General features: G+C 41.6%; 1 protein-coding gene across 5 annotated transcripts in view; it reads left to right on the top strand.

Annotated features, from left to right (window-relative positions):
- DIAPH2 (diaphanous related formin 2) overlaps positions 1 to 20,476 on the top strand; it is an 828,187-nt gene that overhangs the window by 676,526 nt on the left and 131,185 nt on the right. For all 5 annotated transcript variants that reach the window (XM_075186343.1, XM_075186345.1, XM_075186342.1 and 2 more), the window contains one exon: positions 19,140 to 19,235. In XM_075186343.1, the coding sequence (XP_075042444.1) occupies positions 19,140 to 19,235 (96 nt within the window). The remainder of the gene's footprint in view (positions 1 to 19,139; positions 19,236 to 20,476) is intronic.

Raw genomic sequence — 20,476 nt, 5'->3', positions numbered from 1 at the left:
ACACTGGTCAGCGGGATAAGATTCATTGGCGTTCAACTCCAATATTTTCCCCATCTCCCAAAGCCAACTGTGGGATTAGATGGGACAATTTATAAACCATTCAAACCCACCAGTAACTAGCGGACGCAAGGAAGCTATCATTTGAGAACATTAAAAGCAATATAATGATTATCTTAGACCAAAAAGGGGTGTGACCTATACCTCTATGCCTCCATACTTCTCTAGCTCTAGCTTCCATACCTCAATGCTTCTATTGCTCTATGACTCCATACCTCTTCCCTCCATGCCTCTGTACCTCTTCCCTCCATGCCTCTGTACCTCTTCCCTCCATGCCTCTGTACCTCTTCCCTCCATGCCTCTGTACCTCTTCTCTTCATACCTCTGTACCTCTTCCCTCCATACCTCTGTACCTCTTCCCTTCATACCTCTGTACCTCTTCCCTTCATACCTCTTCCCTTCATACCTCTGTACCGATTCCCCACATACCTCTATACCTCCATACCTCTATATCTCTTCCCTCCATGCCTCTTACCTCTATATCTTTTCTCTCTATGTCTCTTACTTCTATACCTCTTCCCTCCATACCTCTCCCCTCCATACCTCTATACCGATTCCCCACATACCTCTATACCTCCATACCTCTATATCTCTTCCCTCCATGCCTCTTACCTCTATATCTTATCTCTATATGTCTCTTACCTCTATAACTCTTCTCTTCATGCCTCTATATCTCTTCCCTCCATGCCTCCATACCTCTTCCTTCCATGCCTCCATACCTCTTCCTTCCATGCCTCCATACCTCTTCCTTCCATGCCTCCATACCTCTTCCCTCTATACCTCTTCCTTCCATGCCTCCATACCTCTTCCTTCCATGCCTCCATACCTCTTCCCTCCATGCCTCCATACCTCTTCCCTCCATGCCTCCATAACTCTTCCCTCCATACCTCTTACCTCCATACCTCTGTACCTCTTGCTTCCATGCCTCCATACCTCTTGCTTCCATGCCTCCATACCTCTTCCCTCCATATCTCTTCCTTCCATGCCTCCCTACCTCTTCCTTCCATGCCTCCATACCTCTTCCTTCCATGCCTTCATACCGCTATATCTCTTCCCTCCATGCCTCCATACCTCTTCCCTCCATGCCTCCATACCTCTTCCCTCCATGCCTCCATACCTCTTCCCTCCATACCTATATACCTCTTCCCTCCATACCTCTTCCTTTCATGTCTCCATACCTCTTCCTTCCATACCTCCATACCTCTTCCTAACATGCATCCATATCTCTATACCTCTTCCCTCCATACCTCTTCCTTCCATGCCTCCATACCTCTTCCTTCCATGCCTCCATACATCTATACCTCTTCCCTCCATGCCTCCATACCTCTTCCTTCCATGCCTCCATACCTCTTCTGTCCATGCCTCCATACCTCTTCCTTCCATGCCTCCATACCTCTATATCTCTTCCTTCCATGCCTCTTACCTCTATATCTTTTCTCTCTATGTCTCTTACCTCTATACCTCTTCTCTTCATGCCTCCATACCTCTTCCCTCCATGCCTCCATACCTCTTCCCTCTATACTTCTTCACCCATACCTTGATACCTCTATATCTCAATACCTCTATACCCAGCTAATAAATGCTGTCTGAAGCACTAAGAGATGAAATGAGATTAAATGAATCTTACCAGGCAAATATGAGCTGACAGAAACCTGAACTAGGAACTCTTAGTTTAAATACAGATATGTCAACCTCCAAGGACCAGAATCTTGTGCGTACTGTACTTTCATGTGATGTGCTGCCAAAAATGACATCTTAATGGAAATACACATTTTTTATCACTGCACAAATATCGGCTCGAGTTTAAAAGTACGTCTGCAATATGAAGTCACTGGGAGGAAACAAGGGTGTTCTGACATGTAAATAACAGCCCTGCAGTAATGTCCCCTATCTATTGTACTCAGCTGCGTGATCAATGACAGTTACATCTCCCTCTTAGCATAGTGCTTTAGTCATGCAAAAAACATGTTTATTAACACGGAGCACATAGCACAAACGTGGTGTAACCAACAGCAACCAATCATTACGCTGCACTAGATACAACGGTGGGAAGTATATCAGGAGTAGCACTGAGCAGTCATCAGTATATGTAGGGGAAAGAAGAGATACTGAGAATTATACATCTATTACCAGCAACAATTGTCAGTTGGAGCTGGAATGTGATTGTACAATAGATGCACAGACACCTTTGCAATTTTTAACTCTTTGGGGTAGATTTAATTTGTTGCGAGATGTCTCCGGAATGTCCACGGAGAAATTCGCTTCAGAGATTTTACAGGAATCCCTGCTCATCTTTTCTTGCACCCCAGGTGCGCCGAAAAAATGAGCGGAGATTTCTACCATAATGGCTGTCATTGTGCGCAGCAAACATTGCCATATAATGTCCGCACACCACCTCACCAGCAATTAAATCTCCCACCATATGTGGATCCCTCTTCAATTATTGTAAGTTTAAAGGCAGGGGCAAACGCATTTTTGTAGAGGGTGGGTTTCCGCACCACGCCACCAGTGGGCATGACCAGCATGGGGGCGTGGCTATAATATTAGACAGTGCTTGGCTGCTCTCCAACTCTTCCTATCCCCATAATATACATGGGCAATGCTGCCTGCACTACTGTTAGGTGCACGCAGCTCTCCCTTTTCAAGCATATACATGTGAAGCTGGAGCAGGGTCCAGCCACCTCAATTATACAGTGCCCCAGGCTTGGAGGGGAGTTTCCAGGCACTAGGACCCCCCCCCCCCCCCCTCGGTTTGCCTATGGAAGGGATCTCATCAAATTGAATTATGTTCAGTATGAGAATATCAATAAATAAAAAATGTATGGTGTTTTTCTTGTCCTGAATGATTTGCCTTAACAACTTAACATTTAGATGTGATCCTGTGGATTCCAGACAGCTATACTGTTGACATCTCGCAGCGATAGAAAATCTTCCATCGCTATTGATTATGAAAAAGTCCCTAGGTCGGCTGAATGATGCTCAGTTCCTCGGTAACACTGTCTAGCAGCACTAAGCACTTACCTATTCCGTATACCTCCCAACGTGAAAGTACTGCTGGATAGGGGGCGTGGCAACATACTGATGGAGGCGTGGTCACGTCACAATGGGGACACGACCAAACCCAAAGAGGGCTGCCTAGCACTGTAAAGCTCTAGGCTGCAAATTAGATATCCCCATTTACTCCCAACGTACCCACCCGCAGGACAATCATGTCCCTGGGCAGGTTTCTAAAATTGGGACTGTCCTATAGGAATCGGGATGGTTGAAGGGGTAGGCTTCTAAGTATGGGTCATCCAGCATTGTCAGGTCACACATTCGCACTGTGCCGGTAGCAGATAAAAAGAAAAATAAAAAAAGGCAAAAAAAAATAAATAGTTACAAAAAATAAATAAAATAAATAACAATTTTAAAATAATCTTAAATAGGCTATCCGAGGAGGTGGTTGGCAAAGGCAAGCAACGATGGTACCCAGTGATAGCTATTGCCGGCTTTGGGGCTCAGTGAATAGGAAGACATCCTATCTCCTATCAAATTTAGGGCTCATCTCCATATGATAGATAAACCCCCTAAGACTTCCCTTGTTTTTAGATCTTACGCAACTTTCATTTTTATTGATAGCATATAATTAAAATGAAATATGTTTAAATATATTTCTCAATGAAGTTTGATTTAAATGTCCAGCGACAGCCATAATCGGGACAATTCAACGTCTGGTGTCCTCCGTCCCATCCCCCGCTGCTCCTAGTCCTCATTGTCAGCAGTCAAACAATGGCAGTATTCCCGCAGCGCCCTGAGAAATAAACACAAATAACGATATAATGTCCTCTTCATTTGGACACTTAAGAACAAGCCATTGAATCTCTCTCTCCTCCTCTCGTTTCTTCTGCATGCCAAAGCAATTCTTCTGTTGTCACATCAAGCCTGGAGCATCGGAGATAAATATCTTGGTGCGCTATATAATATATGATGATGTATGTTGTCCGTGTCACGCTGAGCCCTCTGTGTTTTTTTTCCCTTCTTGTTTTATATTTTTTTTATTATGATTATTATTTGTTACATCAACATTAGATTTGCACAAGATGTTTGTCTGCTGGGAATGGAACCCCGAGGAACCATTTTGTGTTAAAATTTCTCTATTTATTTATTTTTTTTCCCCCTACTGGCAATTCAGCAAAATAATGATGTGATTTTATTGGAATGCGGTGTACAACAAGAGCCCCGTGGCTGCAAAATACATCTCAACGCTGCACAATTCTTTTTGTAGTCTTTCGATTGCAAATATGAAGTCAGTGGATAAATATTTACGGATAAAAAACTACAGAAGACAATGCCATCCGTTGGGATTACAGGGGATTATATCAGAGGGGCAGATTTGGTAGATCTCCTTGTTTAATATTGTTAAGTGCCTTCTTAGGTTCATCGCAATAACTATCTATATAAAATCACTTTTTGTAGACAGCTGTTTGGTTGGTAAGGTCAGACTGTCAAGGACATGTAGAATTTCTCTCTCTTGTTTCCAACTTTTCAAAATTTGGAATCGGAACGTATACCACATGAAAGAGGGCAGATAATGACATAATGGCCACACCTGTCTAGGTGCCCTAGTAGCTGGTGCGCACAGCAGCCATTCATGGTGAACTGGATATACCTCCCACGTGCTTGCCTACTCTCCCGGAATTTCCCTATAAGCTCCCTAATTTTGGAGAGTCGTCTCGAACAACCGGAAAAATAGACACTCTCCTGGATCCCATCCCCATTTAATGTTGTTGTGAATCTCGGCGGTAAAAAGCAGGGGGCGGGGTCATAGCCTTATTGTGCTGCCTCCTGCACTTGCCACCTGACCTCGCCTCGAGGAGATCCCAGGGGAAGGTTATAAAAGTTGGCAAGTACAACCAGTGCTCTTTTTGTAAGATAAAAGGTGCTGGAACTCACCTCTTTATGCCCCCTCGTTTTCCTGTGGCCCTCTCTTTGTCCCCCCTCGCTTTTCTGTAGCCTTCTCTCTCTGCACCCTCATTTCTCTGTAGCCCTCTCTTTCTGCCCCCATATTTTTCTGTAGATCTCTCTTTCTGCCCCACTCATTTTTCTGTAGCCCTCTCTTTCTGTCCCCCTCGTTTTTCTGTAACCCTCTCTTTCTGCCCCCTCATTTTTCTGTAGCCCTCTTTCTGCCCCCTCTTTTTTCTGTAGCCCTCTCTTTCTGCCCCCTCATTTTTCTGTAGCCCTCTCTTTCTGCCCCCCTCCCCCGCTTTCTGTAGTCTGTACTTACCTTCTATGCTTCTTTTCTTGCTTCTCTGGTTGATCGAGGCTCCTCTCATTGGCAGCGTTGGGAGCCGGAAACAGGACACACACGTCTGCACTGTAGCAGCACCGCAGAGAAAGAAAAAATGTTAAAAAGTTAATTAAACTTTAAAAAGCCATGGAAAAAAGCTGCCGGAACACCGTTCTGAGTATTCTATGACGAAAAAAGCCCTGAGTATGACCTCCCAACAGTCTGGACGGGACTGTCCTGCCTAAATCAATTGGGAGGTATGGAGTTGGACACAGGGAATGTTCTCTAGATCTGTAAAGCACCAGGTGGGTCCCCAGGTGTGTGCAGTCACCTGGGCTGGTCTCCTATATGAATGTCAGTGCGATGTGGCAGCATCCTGCTGTGACTGCTGATGTCACGGCTGGGCATGAAAGGGGAACCAGATGTATCATATAGTTCTCTAGTGCGCACTCCGCGCGAGTGTGCAAAGATTGACAGGTGTACGGGCAGTCACGTCACTGCAAGTCTGTAAATGACTGTTCATGTGCTACTTGTTGGTGATACCATTTGTCCTGGATCTGAGAACAGATAAGTGACCCATGATGCCACAAGTCAGTCTATCTTCCTGGGAGGCTGTGGACATGCTGAATTCTGTTCATTTGTATTTGGACATATTGGAAGGTGAGTGACCACATACACTGTATATGAAATATACAGCACTGATCCACCATCAGTGTCACCCCTCAGCATGTAACAAGAATGGCTGAGACGCTCTGCGCGCGCACCAAAACGGACCTTACGCCACTGAATGCAATGTTCAAAAGCAAATGACAGGACTGCCTACGATTTGCAGGGTGGAAAAGGATGTAAAGGGTTGAACAAACGTAGCCCATACTTGCCAACTCTCCCTGAATGTCAGGGAGACTCCCTGAAATAGGGGGGATCTCCCTCACTCCCTGAAGAGTCTGGCATTCTCCCTGATGCTGAGCCAGTACAAGACGTGGTTGGCTTCGCCATCTGTGGCATGATGACACAGTTCAGAAATTGTGTCCTATGTCCATGTATTGATGCCTATGGAGGTGGCCATTTTCATGGAGACCAAGATTTAATGAAAGACTGACAGGTAAGACAACATGACTTCAGTAATGGAGACAGAAATGTAAAAGACACTTCAGTCTCTAGAGATTCATTAGCTTTTCTTTAACGCATAGTTGCCTACTCTGCCTGAATGTCCGGGAGACTCCTGCATTTCTGGGAGGGCTCATGGGAGAGCAGGGCAACCTCCCGGCTTTTGCCCCTGCAATAGATAAGTGACGGGGGGAGCTCTTAATGATGCAAATATTGTGTCATCTTAGCCCCGCCCCCTGCTGTAATTGGCCAAAATTGTGCCAATCGTTTAGGGGCGGGGCCAAAATGAAGTGATTCATCAAGCCCCGCCTCCGCACGCCCTCCTCCCCCGGGATCTCCCTGAAGCCAAACGAGGAAAAGTTGGCAAGTATGACATAGACCATGTACAGTAAGGACATGCCAAGGGTGTTCAAACACAGATGGGGCCAATTCAAGTCCCGGGTTACGCTTGGGTTCAACCGTATAATTTGTACCAGCTACAGGGCAGAAGTAAGGGCTGACTGATAGTGATGACTGCAAGTTGCGTGAAAGTTGCGTCCAAGAATGAATCAGGCCCTAAATCGTCATATTCTCTTTCTGTGCAACTTCATTTCATCCCCGCTCTGTCCTTCCTGCACCGGGGGTTAAACGGTGAACACTGCGCCAAGACACATCGGCCCTCGCTCAGGGAGAGCGACGCTTGCAGTTGTCGTCCCAATGAAAATGTTATTTAATCAGGAACAGTTTTCACTTCATTATATCTAATTATGATAGCAATTAAACATCACCTTTTTACTAGCAGTATGAGGATATAGTGGAGAATAAGCCACCACAGTTGCAATTAGCATTGAAGGAATTGTTGTGATGACGTATTACTGATCTCCCAGAACACGCATGAAGATAATGGAAATAGAGTTTACTGGCAACACGTGATAACTATCATTGATTTCCTCCCCCAGCATGTAAAGTTTACTTCGTAATCCACTTATTAAACAGCAAGTAGAGTCGCTCTTTGCCATTTTTATATACCAAAGGCTGTGTATTATTGAGCTGAATAATATACATGAAACAACTGGAGGGATATATATGTAACTAAATCTCTTACTCCGCTGCAGCAGGCTGCCATGTTATGAGGGAGGGGCTTCTCTAACAGAGCAGGCAAAGTGTGAATGACAGTTTTGTAGACTTGCTTTGCAGAAATGCACAGTGTGGACGGAGGATTCATACACCAGGGTGGGCCGGTGATGTCACAGCAGCTCAAACACCTGCACTATCTGCTTTTTTGCCTGTATGAGATCAGAACATTGGTACATGTTTCTCATAGGGCAACAAGCCTTATGAGCAGCAAGAATGTTTTTTTTTTTATTTTCACTGCCAATAGGGCACTGCACTCTATATCAGAATTTGCAGGGCTTCCTACGGGGGAAGCCTATTTAACATGCATTGCAGCTGGATGGCCGATAACAGTAGAAGATGAATGGAAATGTTTTTCATTCTGTGAATCATGCATTATTTCAATGATCCAAATTTTTACGATATTTTTTATTTTATTTTTTACATATTATATTCTATTTTTTAACCATTTAGTTTATTTTTATTTTTACAAATTGTTACAGAAATCCTGCGTCTGAGGAGTCTCCCGCACAAAGGTTTATTTCTTGAAAATAGGAAAACTCCATCAATTTACCCAAAACCTTCATTGACCTGTTTTCACAAACAGAGTGGTTCCAAATATGCATATTTTTATCAAATGTTTTATAGTTGTACAGTTGGTCTCCCCTGTTTCCAACACTTAAAGGGGTGAATGTAAACTGTATACAATCAGTACCTGATAAAGGGCTCAGACGGCCCTCGGCTAATATGCTTATAGCGCCTTTTCTTCTTCCATGCAGGTAGGTAAAAACAAAATCTGGCTTTCTTCACCTCCCACCTCCAACAGGGTTAATGTTCCGTGTTCAGATCTATACAGCAGAGAGGAGACGTGAACGAGTACTACTGAGGGTCATGCTTGTGCCTGTCGCTATCCTTGTCTCTCCTAAATGCTTATCCCCAGGTGCTGCCCAGGGGAGGGCTGACAAAGTTTAGCCCGGGGGGCAAGACACAACTAAGCAACCTATTTGAAGGGAAAAAAATCCTAGTCTAATTCCCTACCACATAGTCAAATATAGACAAAGGTCTATTTTAGCAGAAGCCAGTTAACTGATCAGTATCACAATGAGGGATCCCCTCTCTTATGCAGAAGTACCGTGCACTGTACATTAGAAACCTAAAGTGTTCAGTTTTACACACTCAGTGTAGCAATCTTTTTTTGTTGATGGCGACATGGTCCAGTAACCATGGCTGATGTCTTTCAGGTCTCCCCAGAATGGCCATTTACACATCCATGGATAAGAAGGGGTTAACCGGGGCTCAGCTGTTTGGTTGATATCCTCTATGTCTCATCAGTTAAAACATCATTCAGTGCTTTTTAGTTATGCTCTCAAGTTATCTGTGCCTTCTTTTCAGAACTCCTAGTAGCACCAGGGACGGGGGGCATAGATCTTAATAGGATCCCTCTGTCCTCATGTTGGACAACATAGACCTTGAATTCATACTGAGATTCTGTATTGCACCACTGCATCGTTTAACTAATTTCTGCTAGTTACATATTCTTGTAGGATGCAATGTAGATCGGATTTTACAAATCCAGCATCCATTTCTTATAAAGAGGAAGAAAATGTTACAAATTACAGAATACAGATTTTCAGAAGGTTGTTGAACGTTAATTATCTTTTGTATTTCACAACATATCTCAATCGAAAAAATAAGTTTTTATGTATTGCAGAGTTCTTCTATTTCTTATATTCTGTTTCATGTTTCGTATCTTACATGTGTCAGACTCTAGCAGGTGGTTAATACTTCCAGTGAAGATTCGATTCTTTCTTGCACAGAGCAACATACTGAGTACTCATAAAAACTGACAGATCTCTCCTCTGTTTAGCATTGAACAAAGTAGACACAGAGCTTAAAATGAGATCACTAATCCCTATGCACAAAGCCTATATGTTGACTCTGAATTGAACACATGATGTAGCATGGAAAATTATTTGCTCTAATTTTAAAATCCATTCATGATCTGCCCTGCATTCCTTCTAAGGTCTTTGGACTGTACTCTGCATAGTGATCAGTGATCCCTACCTAAAGCTCAGTTTTTGTTCTGTATAGTCTGAGCAAAAGGAGCTCAAAGGGAGAAAGAGCTACGTTGGATTCTGTGCATGTCTTGCCTTAAAAGAAGGATAAATACTAAATCCAAAATCAGTTGTAGCTAATGAATTTATTTGCAGTGTTCATTCAAATACGTTCATGGTAGCTTCCCTTTAATTACAGCTTTGTGTCATGAATAATCTGAAATTTGGGTTAACTCAACGTGTTTATAGGGGAATATTTTGAGAATTGTGCTTTTAGGAGCAGAGAGACATTTAGGCTGAAAATAGGAGACTCTGTTGTTTTGTAGCAGTGACAGTTCACATGGATTCCCCGTGTGCTGACACGTTGGTTTTAAGCTGGCAAACAATGTTATAATTTCATACCGCACAGCACCCGAGACGCGGAACACTGGATCCCGGTGAATCTCTCGCTAGTAATTAGTTGCATTTCAGCAAAACCAAGAAAGTGATTAGGCTCTATTCTGTTTTCCTAATTAAAGGCTCTTAAAGCATTTCTGTGCCATGGTACGCCAGGTGTAACCTCTGATTGCAACCCCACGCTGTAAAATGTCCCTAGTTAAATCTAAAGTGTGACTTCCTGCAGAAAATGGAGACGAAGGGTGGAGTGGTATAAAATCTGAATATTATAATGTGTAAATGTCACCATATAAAGACTAAAGAACAGGTGAACAAGTTACAAAGTTGGCTTATGTGACTCCTCCTAGGATAAAGCATTACCCACAGCCGAGATATACATTGCTATTATTTTTGTTATTTATTTATAAGGCGTCAGAGATTTCATAGTGCCGGACAATGGTACAAATGCAGAAAAGACATAAGAAATACAGTAATCAAAATCACAAATACATGAGGCGGTGACACATAAGTAGCACAGATGAGTGTGAGTAAAAGTGTGGGGACTCGCACATAGTGTAACAAAGGGCAGGACAAGGGATGTACGAGGGAGTCGTACAGTGGACGGACCTGAGACAATAGGTAGAGAGGGAGATAGTAGGAGTAACTGTAAGCTCTAGATGGAGGGAGAAGGGAGAGGAGGTGATGGACAAGATGGTCAGGAGATGGTAGGATAGGTGGTCATGAAGAGGTTTGAGGAAGAGCTTGACGTATTGTAGGTTGGGGGAGAGTCGGATGAGGCAGGATAAGGGGTTTTATCGGTGGGGGCAGCACGGGAGAAGTCTTAGAGACAAGGGTGGGAGGAGGTAGCGAGAGGTGAAGAGAGGAGCAGATCAGAGGCGCAGTGGAGTGACTCACATGCAACGCGCATTATGCAGTGCATTATTATTGCAGGTATGCGGCCACTATATGGTCTGAAGGTGAGGTCACCCCCCCTCCTCCTCCAAGACCCCCATTCCTCCAGAGGACTCTACTCTCAAAAGAACAGAGAAAGGCTTCTTCTGAGCAGAGTGGGGCCTAGGAGGCATCATCAGGCCCTTATCCAACCTTTGGCATGTTGCCCACCTATACACTGTTCTGCCCCCGTATAGGTGTAAATATCATCACCACCCCACCCCACCCCACCCTAGCAAAATGTGACTACTGGCCATGGCCATAATACAAATTTATTATATTTGAAATCCTCACCTCCAACCTACCTTGAAAATCCTGATATTTCGACACTCCTGTAGTGACCGAAAACGTGGTTCCCTGCAATGTAGGAAGAGCTGCAGCTGCTGCAGCGCTGCTTATAGTGAGCGTTCTGAAGATACTTCTGTGCGAGAGCAGTTTCCATGTAGTGCTCACTACCAGAGACTCAGGAAGTCGCAATATTTGAGGTTGGAAGGGTATAGCTTTCCAAATTGCCTGTGTGACGCCAGGCCGCCAAAGTCTTCAGTAAGAACAGTATAACTCTCACTGGGTAACAGAAAATAGGTTCCCCCTTCTATGCTTCTACAAATATGACGGGCCGACATATCCTTGAGCCTTGGATGGGCCACGAATATCTGCACGGAGCACATTGACCACAAGAAAGGGTTCTGTGTAGCTGATCTTTATTAAAAATCGGGACAATGCCACAGACACACATTTTCATGGATAGACACTTGGGAAAGTCTCTCACTACTCTACAATGTTCTATTGATATTTTCCGCACAGCTTCCAATTGCAGGACTCATGAATACAACTTGTTTCTTTAAACTATCACATAATACGGTGTTCAGCCTGTTTTGTAAACATCGATTAGTTTATTTTGAGTCAAAATTGTGAATGCATTGGTTTAGCACAGGACAGACTGGCTCTCCGATTTACTGGGGTTGCAAAGTGTAAGATAAATTTATGCTTTGAAGATGAGGGAATAAAATCCAGGTGAATCCTGCTGTGCTTGTAAAATAAAGTAATATTGAAGCTTTAGGAGGATGCAACACACCTCTTCCTTCCTGGCGTCTGGGATTGGACGCTGACATAATTGAATAGATTCTCATCCGTTATCAGTTTCAAGGGTTGCTGTGAATTTCTTTGGTTGACTGTTCTTTATCAAGCTGTGATGCTGTACAGAGGACGGCAACGCAAATACCTGCAGCCCCTCTTTCTGCTGTGATCCTCTAATATACAATCTATCTCTCCTTGTGTGTGTGTATTTATATATATATATATATATATATATATATACTGTGTGTATTTATGTGTATATATGTGTGTATGTATATATATATATATATATATATATATATATATATATATATATATATATATATAAAAATATATTAGAGATGTTCACTGACCCCCATGCCGTCGCGTGTTTTAGTTTTGGATCCCGATTTTTAATCTTTAATCAATATATTTTTTTGCTAAAATAACATAATTTGGTTCCTTTTTATCCCTACAATAATATTAACCTCAATAACATTAATTTCCAATCATTTCCAGTCAATTTTTGTCAAGTGACAAGAACACTGTTACCCCTCCTGTTTCTGTATGAACAATGACACTGAGCAATATCACCGGAGACTGGAGAGTGACAAGAACACTGTTACCCCTCCTGTTTCTGTGTGAACGACACTGAGCAATATCACTGGAGACACTATATATATATATATATATATATATATATATATATATATATATACATATATATCTATATCATGCAGATGGTGGTAAACAAGTTTACTGTAACCGGCGAAGCTGTATGCTACCCTGTACATAGTAAGTGGTCTAGTGGTTAAAAGCGCTGGTCACATAACAATGACACTGAAAGACTAGCTGGAGTCCCCGGTTTGTATCCCAGTGTCGGCTTCTTGTGAATGACTCCTGATATCTCGCTTTGTATACAACTATTTTATTATATTTTTATGAAGCTCTGTCCTTTTCCATAGCAGTGTTGAACTTGTAAGAGATATACAGACCAAGAAGGACAGCGCTGCACTCAGCATGTTACACTCTACAGGATTGATATTTGTAAATACCACAAAAACCCATAAAATTCTAACACTATGGAAAGCACATGGTGGGATTTAGCATTAGGCACAGTGGGCTTGTGCCTCGGGGCAGCCTGTATCAACCCTTCTAAAGAGGAAAAGTGGAGGTGTTTCCCATAGCAACCAATCAAATTCCAGTTATCATTCTCTAGAATGTACTACGTAATGATAGCTAGAACCTGATTGTTTGCTATGGACAACACCTTTTTAGATGATTTGATACATTTACTCTTTTGGGGATAGTTCTTTTCCAGTAGAACACATTTATCAAACTTTGTTTTATTTTATGAGCATAAACAAATGAGGGAAATAGAAAAATTCACAGATGGAAACTCATTGTGAGGTCACAGTGTCACTATATCCTGCTAGAACACTACGGTAGACTTGGCAAAGATAACGTAACCATGTATTTTATGGAAAATCTTCTCTAGGATACACTTAATACACATACTGGGCCTGAATTATATCGAAACGCAACTTACATGAAACTATTGGTTGAAAAAATTTAATAAATAAAGTGCGGAACTTGAGTGCAATCTGTGCGGATCTCAAGAAGAGTTTTGTTTAAAACTGGGTGTAAGTACGTTCCATCTTAACATTAATAACCATTAATGCAAATTTGTGCTTTACATAAAAAAAAAATGTTTTACATTTTCTTTTTACATTACATACATAAATCAGGATGTATTAATGTGTACTGTACATGCAATGCAAGTCTCTCTAGCATATGCCTGCTCTGTGCTATCTGGTGGCACACATATACGTCATACTTGCCAACCTTTTAAAACTTAATTACGGGAGATCCCAGGCAGGTGGCATGGTTGGAGGGCGGGAGGGGTGGGGCGTGGTGAATCGCGGCATTTTGTCCACGCCCCCATGACAAAATGCCATTTTTGTCGCAGGGCGGGGCCACAATGAAAAAGGCGTCATTTTGCCAGCAAGTTGCCGTTTGCAGGATACTTGCCTGCTCTCCCGGGAGTCCGGGAGACCTACCCGAATTTCCGGAGTCTCCCGGAATGTTGGCAAGTATGACATATGTGTAGTTTTTAATGCAAAGACTATGCCGTGTTAGTCATCACTATCAGTCGGCACTTAAACCTGACTTGTTGTGGGTGCAAATGATACAAGTAACACAAAAAGCGTACTTACGAGATACCCAGGACATTAATTGTCCGCACGTGCGTGGAAAAACCCTTGGCACGCCCTTACTGTACTTTGCCTCTGTTCGTCCGTCCCTACAAACCACTATTCTGCCCTTTAAGTCATAGGCAGTCGTGTGAATTGCACGCAGTTACCTTTACTGCCGTAAGTCCCGTTCTGACGCATGTACAGCGCGAATTCACGCAACATACAGCATGCAAATGGACGTGCATCCAAACATGAATCAAGTCCACTATAACCCCTTATTTAGATGGTTACCCAATGAGCCAACGCATTGTAGCAGCCGCGAGACAGTGACAAGTTGACTCTGGACAAATAAATGCAACCAGACATAGCCAGGGAAGATCTTGCAAACACTTTGAAAGATTGTGGTTTAGAACACGTTGAATAAACACATTCTCTATCATCCTCTATTTCATGGTGACACCGGTTCCACCTTTATCCTCATTCATCTAGGTTAATTCAGCAGTATATGGGCTATTTTAAAATAAATTGCTTTTCTAAGTCGTTAAAGCCTTGCTTCTACAAATACATTACGAGGGTGAGCAACAAGCAGAAGGCCCTTGGAACGCTAATAAATGGCTGTGAGAATTCACAACTCTTTAATCTTATTTGGGGTTCGAACTGGTGTTAAATACAGAAGACTTATTCATGTTAGATTCTAAACTGGCCGATAATTTCATCTCACAAGTCTGTTTTCCTAGTCTGCATCGCTAAGCACTGTTAGAAGCTATGTTATACATATATATATATATATACACACACCATGGATAATGTTTACGTATTGTATGTAACTATTATCAGCAAAGCATCTATTCAGTACAGGAATTTGCTGACATCAATAAACATACCAATATGTTGATTACAAAGTTAGCATTTATCATAACGTAGGCATGTTGTCCAAATGTAAGATTTTAGCTTTAATTCTAATTACAGGTCCACTTCAAACCTGCTAACACTTAAAGTCCCTTTGCCTACTAATTAACGTCTGTAATTGTGGAGAGCGTGGGCTGGATATGTCGTTTAGATTCTGGAGTGTGTGTAAGAGAAGTGAGACAGCTTTAGGGGTATATTTATTAGAGAAGCTCAGGCTCGATTCCTCGAGAACCGAACACACCCGAACTTGGGGGATCCGAGCCGAGCGCCCACGGAATTGAAAACGAGGCAAGACATCATCGTGACGTCGTCGGATCTCGGGACTTTTGAATTCCTTTATAACATCCAACATAACGGTGGGTGGGAGGGTACAAGGACAATTCCATCTTGCACCATTTTTCTTTTCTGCAACTGCTGTGTGCTAATGTGTCCTAGATGTGCTAGGAACTGCCGTGTGTTTGTGTCATTGCTCTGTCACTTACCATCCAGCCAGGTCGCTGCAGTATTTGTCCGAAAGTGTATGAAAATAATATTGTGACCTGTGAGGTGGTCGAAATTGACTGCAAATAACTTGAAATTAGTGTTTTTGAGGTTAATAATTATGTAGGAACAAAAAATAGCAACATTATGTGATTTTAGCATATTTTAGGATTTTTTCTAAAAAAAACAAAACACACGAGGGCGGTTCTGCCAAAACACAAAGCTAATTCAGACCCAAAACCAGTTCACGGGGGTCAGTGAGCATCTCTAATAATTACTAACCCACCGATTCCAGGCAGGTTTGCCGTCATTTTCTTAAAACAGCAATTATATTAAAGACAAAACCCAACGGGCTTTATCTTTAATAAAATTGCCATTTTAAAAGATAACAACAAACATTCGAAACTGCCGCTTAGTAAATATACCCCTTAGACTTCATCAGTCATAGGGGCATATTCAATTCCGATCCCGATTCGCGAGATCGCGCCGGAACGGCCGCAAACGTAATCCGCGGTACCGCAATAACGTGGATTTTCGTTCGCAGCGTTACCGCGAGTCGGATCGGAATTGAATATGCCCCATAGAGTCATCCTACTATAGCCATACTTGGTAATGCAATACGGTAATTGGTTCCTGAGATGACTATTGCCTCAGAGATCACTTTTGGATAACTGTAGCTACATTGCAGTATTTTCTTATTGTGAGCACATTGGGATCAGATGCAGAGTTTTAGGTACATCAGTGTGAGTGGGCACATGAAAATGCCCCTATCCAGACTTAATAGTATATAATAATACATAGTAAATAATAAAAATAGTAATTGTGAAGCAGATTTATCAAACCTTCTAACAGTGGAGGCGTTGCCCATAGCAACCAATAAGATTCTAGCCATCATTTTCTAAGTTGTCCTAGAAAAATGATAACTTGATTCTGATTGATTGCTATGGACAACACCTCCACTTTATCTTTTCAGAAGTTTTAGTAACTATTCTGCTAAATCATTTAGACTGTAAGCTCTTGTGGACTGTGACTGCAGGGGTTGTATTTGGCCACTTGACGTGTGTTAGTGAAAGTGTAAATCCCCATGTACAAAATTACTTAGTCCACAAAGATTTACTTATTGTCTGTACTCCCATAACAAGAGATTTTGTGTCCAAAACATGGACATGACCTTATTCGTTGGGCAGAGATTTGTCTGGGCAGTAGTATTGTCTGAGAGCGGAGTTTTCCTTTAATTATTGTTTTTTTCGTACAATCCTCTAGTTATATTGCTATGATACAAAAACAGGGTTATTGACAGAGGACAGAAATTCCTTGTTATTATCTACATAATACAATTTCTTTTTAATTTAAATAAATAATTATTTTGCATTCTTCCATAAAAAAAAACCCATAAAAGTGCAATGATACATTTACCAGTAGATGTTTTTAGGTTCGGGGAGGTTTGAGCTGCGTACATTGTCTGTAACTTTCCATTACTGGTACGGCGAGAACCAGTGATAGACTATAGACCGATGTTGAAAGCCGAGCTACGGTCATTCGTCAAGATGTCCGAAGTAATCATACTGGTTATAGCAATTGTCAAAAGACATATTTTCTTTTTCTATGAGCTTTGTTTTTCGTCAATATCTGACCCGGCGCTAACAATACCTCGACGCGGCACTTATAACCCAACATTGCAACATCATGGCAGATCCGAAGACTTTTTAAATTGCATTTACCGTTAACAGCAAAAGACTACAGTCCATTAATGTCAAGTTATATAGTTTCTCCTGTGTTACTCATCCAACATTTGTTATAATTGATCTTGAGTCGGAGAAACATAAAACTGGAGCGAAAATCGTTGCCAATTTTGGCTCATAAAGGGGGAGGGGGGAGAAATCCCTTATTTACAATAAAGCCTCAATGACATTTCTCTTTTCATTAACTTAATTCCCACAATCAGATTAATTGGCACAATGCTTTATCACTGTCTTGGCTAATTACAGGTCTAAAAGAATCTTACCGTAATAATTTGTGCCGTTGACTACATTCTAGAACATAATAGGTAGAATGTGATTGGTTGCTATGGGCAACACCTCCACTTTTCTTTTTTAGAACGTTTGATAAATCTAACCCTAACTACTAAAGACACATCTCTGGATGCACAAATACATTCCAGCTGTCTGTGATAATCCTTATTTTATACTTAACATAGTTGAATATAACAATAGAACACGAGTGCCAATGTGACGTCACGAATTGGCATGTAGTATATTTAAAGTCATACTTGAAATAGGCTTGAAAAACCTGGCACCGAAACTTTGTGTACGGTGGAATTTTAACCAGAAAAAAAACAATCAAACAATAATCATCAAGGAGTAAATAACAAGGAACTATTGTTACATGTTTATAGTATTGCAACAATGTTGCAGCTCATACCAGAGTAGCTGCTAAATGATGCATTTCAGCCATAAGGCTACAATCCCGCGGGCATTGAAAAACCACGTTCCTTGAAGCGTAGATAATTTGACTTTGCATCAGGGGGATTTTGAGACTATTCATTATTGCATCTCACAGCGGCTATGGAGCATAATTCAATAGTTCTTAGTGTGCTGACATTTCTTATAAGACTCCTTTACATTTTATCTAGTATTAACGGTTATGAATGCTGCAGACAATGCCGAAAGTGCGCGAATCGAACGCGTGTTGGGAAACCTGTGTGTACAGGCCCTTAGCTTGCACTATTTCTTGGATCCCCAGCGCCAGAAAGCGCTGACTAAGCTTTGTTATCGCGTGTTAAACGGCTGTTTAACAAATCATTTAACAATCGTGGGCATGAACTCTTAGGAAGTAAAGAAAATAGAAAAGATTTGCAAAGTATCTTAAGATCCGTTTGGCTCAATATTTATATTTTAATTTATCGAACATTTTATTTAATTCATGACCCCCCCCCCCCCCCCCGAATACTCTCTATGATGTTTACATTTTGAGGGTCATGCACCATTGCAGCTAACGCACAGCTGACAATAACTTGAGTCTGACAGTTGACAGGCGGTTCTCGTTATTAGAATTTTCGTTAGAGATTATGAAGTTGTTTTATATTTTTAGATACTTTCAGAAGGCAGCGCAATGTTTGACGGTCTGAGAAGGCCTCCTGCCTGGCACATGACACATCAAGATATTATATAGCGGCAGCCAACGCTTATACATTGGCAGAATTTATGTCAGTAGCCTAATAGATATAAACTTCGCTGTATGATCATCTGAAGATTGATTTCATTAAATTAGGTCATCAACTACTTGGTTGGGAGCAACTTGAAGGGATGTTAGGAGCAACTTATTAGCTTTGTTTATATGAACGTGTCATTAATAATAAAACAGACAGGGCCTTTACGTTAGCAGAACAGCGGGGCAAAAGTGAATTTTGTTTAATGGCGTCTCATAAACAAAGCTGGTGTGTGTTCTACCCAGACTGACAGCATTTATAATGTTTAAACTGATGTATGATTTTAATTCAATAGTTTTATGAAAATGTGACTATTTATGTCGGCTTTTTATTGTCCAAGTTTTAATTGCACTGAGATTAATTTTGCATTGTCTTTTCCCCCTTCACAGAGGGCGAGGAGACAGGAGTAATGGATAGCCTGCTCGAAGCCCTACAGTCAGGCGCGGCGTTCAGGGATCGCAGAAAACGAACTCCGAAAGCACACGGTGAGTGAAGCCCTTCTGTCTGTGAAATATTTAAAGGCTCGCAGCAGACGGTTTATAATGTTACATTTAAATGCAAAAGGTTGGCTTTGTGTTTGCAGGGAATTTTGACTTTGTTTTAAAGTAATGAATGTAAAACCTCTGGCGTAGGCTTAATGCGGAAGGAGTCAACTGGCAGACAACCTGTTACCATTTGCTAGATCCTGCTACCTTATTATACATTAAGATTATTTGTTTATCTTAGCTTGTGCAACCTGCATCCATGATGTATCCATGACACATGAACTGATTTTTCTCCTTTTGGTTAAACGTTTGCACGTCTTCATAAGGCAAGAGCCACAGTAATGTCTTCTAGATGGATATGATGGTACACCTTCACCATAGGGGGGCAAGTTGGATCTTGCTGAACTATAATTCTCAGGCTACCGGCCACTGTATAGATCAGTATCGAGTGATGCATGTTACCTGAACACAGTGGGTGGAATGTTCATGAGAAAGAGGGACATCACTGAGACGTGAGAACTGTCATTAGTTTAAAAACTGTTCTATAACATGTTACACAGTATTCTGGTGGCAAAATGGTGCATATTCTGTTGGGCGAAATTTGACCTTTAGTGTTCTCTGTACTTCTAACGCCACACGCCACATAGCAGAAAAATGTTAATGTTGTTTTTCTAGCTCTGCTTATTACATGAAAAGTGGGACTGGAAGATTGTGCCGCAAAAACATTGGCCTCAAATCTCGATTTTGCTGCAATTTCACTCATCTTTCCTGTTACCATTCTTTTTTTTTTTGGCAAAGATTAGCTAATTAAAAATACAAAAAACATTAATAACAAGGAGGTAGATATTGCAAGCTAAGAAAGCAGTTAGGTCCCTTTATAAAACAAAAACCAAGATATGCCACATGTATTTGCACTGAGACAGAGGATCGGACGTTCTGCTTTATTGATATAAAATGTTTATACTATGTGTGCTGTACTAAATGCAGGTTCAGAGTCAATATAAGAGTACAGATGGAGAAGTCATCTTTCTTTATTTAGTACACCTCAGGGAATGCCTAATGCAACTTGTTGATTTCTAATGATTGTTAATGATCATTCTTATTGCTGCTGATAAGCCAGGTGAACTGCATGCTTCAATAGAGTCTGCTCCATAGGACTCCGACAAAATGGCAGCTGTAGTCTACTTGCAGACAGACTACTTGTATGACCAAGATCTCACAGGAGAAATGAGTGAATTATG

The sequence above is a fragment of the Mixophyes fleayi genome, chromosome 9 (genome assembly GCF_038048845.1).
Source record: "Mixophyes fleayi isolate aMixFle1 chromosome 9, aMixFle1.hap1, whole genome shotgun sequence".
In the NCBI taxonomy this organism is placed as follows: Eukaryota; Metazoa; Chordata; class Amphibia; order Anura; family Limnodynastidae; genus Mixophyes; species Mixophyes fleayi.
Note: the sequence above shows the minus strand (reverse complement) of the source record. Positions and strands in the feature narration are given on the sequence as shown.